Genomic DNA, 6,000 nt, shown 5'->3' on the forward strand with positions numbered 1-6,000 from the left:
CAAATCACAATAAAAACTCATAAAATCCCGAATTAATTAAAAATCCAAAAATTTAATAAAAATTAATTAATATACTCTGAAAATAAATCAAAAATAAATAATAGACCAAATCTTTTAAAATAATATCAATCAATTAGTTTATAATATAAAATTAAAACATATCAATTAAGATAAATTTAAGAAATAAACAACATAAATCCTAATCAAATCTAAAATTAAAAAAGGTACTGATTAAAGATAGATAAAAACTATGAAAATCTAGCAAATCACAATAAAAACTAATAAAATCATGAATTAAATAAAATTTCAAAATTCAATAAAAATACCATAAAAATAATTAATATTCTAAAATACCTGAGAATGACATGTGTAATTTTTTTATGAGAATTAACGTGAGAATGACACGTCACTAAGAATTAACGTGAGAACGACACGTCACTAAATCAGTTTGATGAAAGTTCTTCTTTTCTAATATATATATTGATTGATATTGATATTGATTGATATTGATATTGATATTGATATTGATATTGATTGATTGATTGTGTTGGGCTAACCTTTTGACTTATCCAAGGCCCAATATATGGCCAACTATTCTAATTTTGTTCAATAATTGTTGGCTACCTTTTCTGAAAACAAAATATGGGCGGCACCTTTTCTAGAAAAATAAAAAATAAGTATACAAACTATATTTTTATGGGGTCTAAGGCCCAGGCCTATTAAGCCTTGTGGTCTGTAATCGGCATTTTTTTTAAAACGGTGATGATCAGTCTTAAGGGTTTATTTTTGTTTGGCTTTATCTTCTTTCCAACCTAAACAAAATTCAACCGCGTAAGTTAGGAATAGGCAAGAAATTGAGAAGGAAGGATGGTTGAGGGAACACTTGGTAGAAAAAGACTTGTTTCGTCATTTTCATTGCTTTCTTCTTTCAATCATCTCATTTCATTTCTAATCTCATATTAATCTCTTGCTTTAGGTGAAATTTCTTTGGTTCCTTACTTCCTTACCTTGCGCCTGATTCTCTCTATTTTCATGGGTAATTTAAGACACCATATTTTCCTCATGTGTCCAAGAAGAAATAAATATGATCCCCTAACTAACATTGGCAACAAGGACTTTTATGGTACTTCCTGGGATTGGGTTGATATGCATTTTTTGAAATTAAAAGGTACTACTATGATCCAAATTCCCTTAAGCTGTTTTTGGCTTAGCTAAAAACTTGCCTTTGAATTTTTAACTTTTGCAATAATTTAAGGGGTATATCATAGATTCTATGACAATTAAGTAACAGCTGCACCAATCGCAATTAATTAGGGTCAATAAAACATTTCCCATACATGGCTCCAACAGGCTGCGCACCAGATTGCTTGGTGTGCGCCTCCCAGCTGCGCGACATCAATTATATGTAGAATAGTTCCCAAATCAGTTTTATCATTTAATTGTAATATTTAATGCATTTAATTTTCCTTCTCAAATACTTATTGTATACTGTACTTTAATTGTTCTGATTCTCTTGTATCTTATAGTGTGATCGATCAAACGAATAGAGCATCAAGCCATTTCAAACATCTTTATTTCATACACCCTCACATCATTGTTATAAGCAAAAGTTGACTTTTTAAATTCATTCAATAAATAATGTATGTGGTCATTAAAATGATCACATACATTATTTATTGAATGAATCTAAAAAGTTAACTTTTACTTATAATAGTGATCGAATGTTGTTTACATTGTTGGGTAGCTTTACTTCTCTTTAGCTTAAAGTGAACTTCTATTTTCGTTTTCTTTTTTTTGTGTAGAACCACTTCGAATTAGAACTCGGTGTAATAAATTGTTGACTATGAGTGACTTTGCCATCTGGGGGGATGGTTTGAGTTCTGTTTTGTTTTCTTTTCTCAACAATGAAGAATGCTTCATTTTCTGCTATCTGTTTTAATTTTACTGATTATAATACTAATGACAGAAAAGGATGAGGTTTTAGCTTAGAAAGGTAAATACAACTGTTCAGCTTGACATAATTTTGTTTGTTGGTGCAATTTTTTAGGGAATAGGTTTAACTGTTTAAGACTTCCTAGGATTGAGGTCAGAAGCTAATAAACGACTAGAATTTGATGCGAAAGTTAAAACTTGATTTTTTATTCCTAATTAAAAGTTTTCTCTAATTTATGAAAGAAAGAAGGAAGCAAACATAACTAAACATACAATTGCAGCCAAAGAAAAATAAATTGAACAATGGCATTTTTTATAACAGACATTATGCTCAACTTTTAGAAGTGAATGAATTATAGTTCACAACATATTGTTACGAGTTTGGAGCTAAAAAAAAAGTTTGGAGCTAGAAGCCTAGAATACTTGGTGCACACGCTTGGTATTGAAAAGTCTTCGTGAGGTCTCTAAACATGGAACAGATCAATGACATTTGTGTACAAGTTTTGAGGTTACCTTTACATTTTTTTTTGAGTAAATATGCATTGCTCACTTTTTATGTAAGGCTTCGACTGTTAAAATTGTGTCCTGTTTAGTCTATTGTTAAATTAAAATACTGTATGAAAACTACACTAGAAAAGTTCATATGAAAACTCTTACGAATTGGTGGACATGAAATGCAACTTTTACGTTTGCAACAGATTTGAAATTACAATTTTCTCCTCTTTTTAGTTTTAGTACAAGCAACCATGTGACCAATTATCTACTACCTTCAGTAGAAACAAACAAAGGACAATGGCCTATAATCCTAGTGTAACTAATTCTACCATTAACTCTACCGGTGTGTATTAACATTTACAAAATCTTCATCTAATGATGTATAGATCCTATTATATGTTCAATAAAAGTTTAATCAACGTACAAATTGATTGTATTAAATAAACAAAAACATATACAATTACTTTTAAATTTAGCCAAAAGTTTGTTTTCATCAAGACACTGTAGCTAAAGTGCTGCCACTAGAAAGCTATTGTGAAGAGACACTGTACGCGAGACAAATTTTGTAAACCATTCCATTACATGGGTAAATCGGAAATCATGCAAATTGACAATATACTACTGCTTAAACCGTATGAGTAAAAGGTTAATTATTCACATGAAGGTTAATTATTCACATGACAGATTGTCACCTCACAGCAAAGTTCAAATCGGTCTCAAATCATACCGCAACCGCTCCACCACTAGGAGGAGGAGAAGGAGAGCGACGGTTAGGACTGTGGAGGTTAATACCAGAGGGCTCTTCCCCGGGTAAGAGAGCATCATCCGAATCATCTTCTTCTTCGTCGTCACTCTCATGACGCACCCTCTTCTTCTGAGAGTAAAGAAGAGAGTTACCGTAATCAACCAGCAAAAACTCCCCCATCCGGAACTTCTGAGGACGTTCAGCAGCTTCACGAACTTCCTGCCTTAAGCGGCGCTCACGGCGTTTAAGCCGTTCCGCACGGCGGCGATCTTCATCAGGGTCGCGCACCCTTCCGCGGCCTCTACCGCGACCTCGGCCAGGAGCGCCCTCACCATCCTCTACTCCGCCGGCAGCTACGACTGGAGGTCCTGCATTGTCTCCCCCACCGGCAGCGGGGACCGTCTCAGTGCCCACCGCATCCACGGAGGTGGCTGCGGCGCCCGCCGCACCTGCAGCCCCATCAGCTTCACCCTTAGCCATAAGTGGCTTCTGATCGAGCTGCATAATAACAAATTAACTTCAATATCCCGATTAAAAAAAAACAGAGCCGAATGGAAAGTCACAATGTAAAATACTGACCAAATCTCTTAAGCTTAAAACACTGACAAAAGCCACTCCAGCGGCGGCCGCCGAGCCCGCGGCCTCTGCAGTGTCCTTCTTCCCCCAAATTTTGGGGTTCACAGCATTTTCCATCATCTGTCATTTCAATTAATCCATCGTAGTTAAAATGCTAAAATAAAATCAATGTCATACCAAAGAAAAATACCATAAGCAAAATCAACTAACCAACAAATTACGGAAACTCTGGATACCGACTCCGGCGACCACAAAATCAGAGGTAGAATGCTGAACAATAAAAGAAAAAAATCAAGAATAAGAAGAGGGATAAAGAAAGAGAACAAGAAGAAGAAGAAGAGGAGGAAGGAGAAGAAGAAGAGGAAGAAGAAGAAGAAGAAGGGGTGGAGAAGAAGTAGCAGAGAAGAAGAAGAGGGGGCAGGAGAAGAAGTAGCAGAAGTAGTAGTAGTAGAAGAAGATGGGGAAGAAGAGAAGAAGAGCACTTACTGCTCGGCGGACGGCGCCACCGCTACCGGTGCCGGTGACGGACGCACCACCAGTGTGAGAGCGGAAGATTTTGAGAAGACGATTCATGGTTGTGTCACTTGTGTGCTTCTTTGCTTCAGACTTGCTTGCTTTGATGGTATTCATATTGCTATTATAGTTCCAATGGGCCTTGGGATGGGTTGGGCCTGATACTTTTTTCCTTTCTACTTTTAATTGACGCGTTTATGTATTTTTTCTAATAAAAATAAAATGCTCAATTAATAATAGAAAGCTAATTATTTTCAGTCAAAACTAAAATAACCTACTCGTATTAAGTTAGTATGCAACATTTTTTTTCTTGGAAAAAAACACTTACCCTCTCTTCATATAGGTATGTAATTTAGTTTTTAATTTTAGGTGCCACCTAATATGCACCACTTTTTAGTGGTGCAACCTTACACCACTATACCAATTGTCCATTTTACCCCTGTTAAAAAAATTATTTTATAAAAAGAAAAAAATATTGGTATTACCGGGTGGATTTTGATGGGATTAATTTTTTGAACAGGGGTAAAATGGACAATTAACATAGTGGTGCAAAGTTACACCACTAAAAAGTTTGCATATTAGGTAGACCCTTAATTTTAATTTAAACTTCTTTCTTTAATTTCTCTCACGTTGTGCTCATCTTGTACTATACTTATTCCAGTTTTTTATTCCTCATTGATGTATAATTCATCACTTTGCTACCTGATGACTCCATTTTCTTTTGGATTGTCATGTGACGGGTCGGTATAGTTGATTGTTGGTGTCTCAGAGAACAATTAGCTTTAATTTCATGTTTAGCACCGTAAAGGCGTGAACAACTGAATCAACCATTTATATGTTGAGAATTAAATACAGTAGAGGGAAAACGATTTGGTCTTTGTCGGTATAAGCCATAAAAAGTTAAAAACACTTGAAGAAATTGGGGGAAAATAAATTGATATTCTTCTTGTCCTTTCAATTAATAAAACTAGGATTCTGGCCGTGATCCGAGCGTTGCAAGGGTAGCCATACAATCATTACCATAAATTTAACATTTTACAAATTTACATTAATATATACCAAGGTTCTTTAAACTAACAAATATTAAAATTAGGTGAATTATGTGTTATTCATAAATTATTTAGAATGTGATACTCGTATTAAGTGATTTAATAGATAATTATTATGTGCGAGTTTAGCTATCGAGACCTGTTAACAACAGAAAGAGCAACATTTGGTAAATGATAAAAAACGATATTACAAATTTCAACACCTCTACTTTAAAATAAAATAAAATATTATTATAAATATCGACTCGATCAAAGTACTTAGATTTATTGGTACACATTCATTTCACTTGCTTAAAATACAAGTAAAACACCTATATAAAATATATCAATTGCTTAAATATAAAATTTTAAATAAATATATCAACTAAACTATTGATGGATAATAAAATCAACAAAACTTTAATTAATTGATTGATAACTAGACTATTAAACTAAACCTTATAAAAAAAACTACCTAAACTAAACTATAATTGATTGATAACTTTAATTAAACAATGTATGGTGTATGTATGGTGCGTACCAAAATCAATATCCTCAAAATTGTTCAGTCTAGTCTAAATATTAGCCACGCCACGTTCTTATCTAAAACTCTGACCCTCTCTCATAGGCTCATCATAGCTAGGCTCATAGGCTCTAAGACTGCTGCTGCTTTGCGCGTCTGCTATTATCTCTGACCATCGATCAGTCATC

At 34.1% G+C, this 6,000-nt stretch overlaps 1 protein-coding gene across 1 annotated transcript; it reads right to left on the reverse strand.

Annotated features, from left to right (window-relative positions):
• Positions 1-2,988: 2,988 nt before the first annotated feature.
• Positions 2,989-4,340, reverse strand: LOC130749654 (uncharacterized). Its single transcript, XM_057603027.1, has 4 exons — positions 4,235-4,340; positions 3,959-4,018; positions 3,752-3,868; positions 2,989-3,670 (listed from the first exon to the last, which is right to left on the reverse strand). Exons 1-4 carry the CDS (start codon positions 4,319-4,321, stop codon positions 3,149-3,151), a joined length of 786 nt encoding a protein of 261 aa, XP_057459010.1. The 5' UTR covers positions 4,322-4,340; the 3' UTR covers positions 2,989-3,148.
• Positions 4,341-6,000: the final 1,660 nt, after the last annotated feature.

This window comes from Lotus japonicus, chromosome 3, assembly GCF_012489685.1.
Source record: "Lotus japonicus ecotype B-129 chromosome 3, LjGifu_v1.2".
NCBI classification, from domain to species: Eukaryota; Viridiplantae; Streptophyta; class Magnoliopsida; order Fabales; family Fabaceae; genus Lotus; species Lotus japonicus.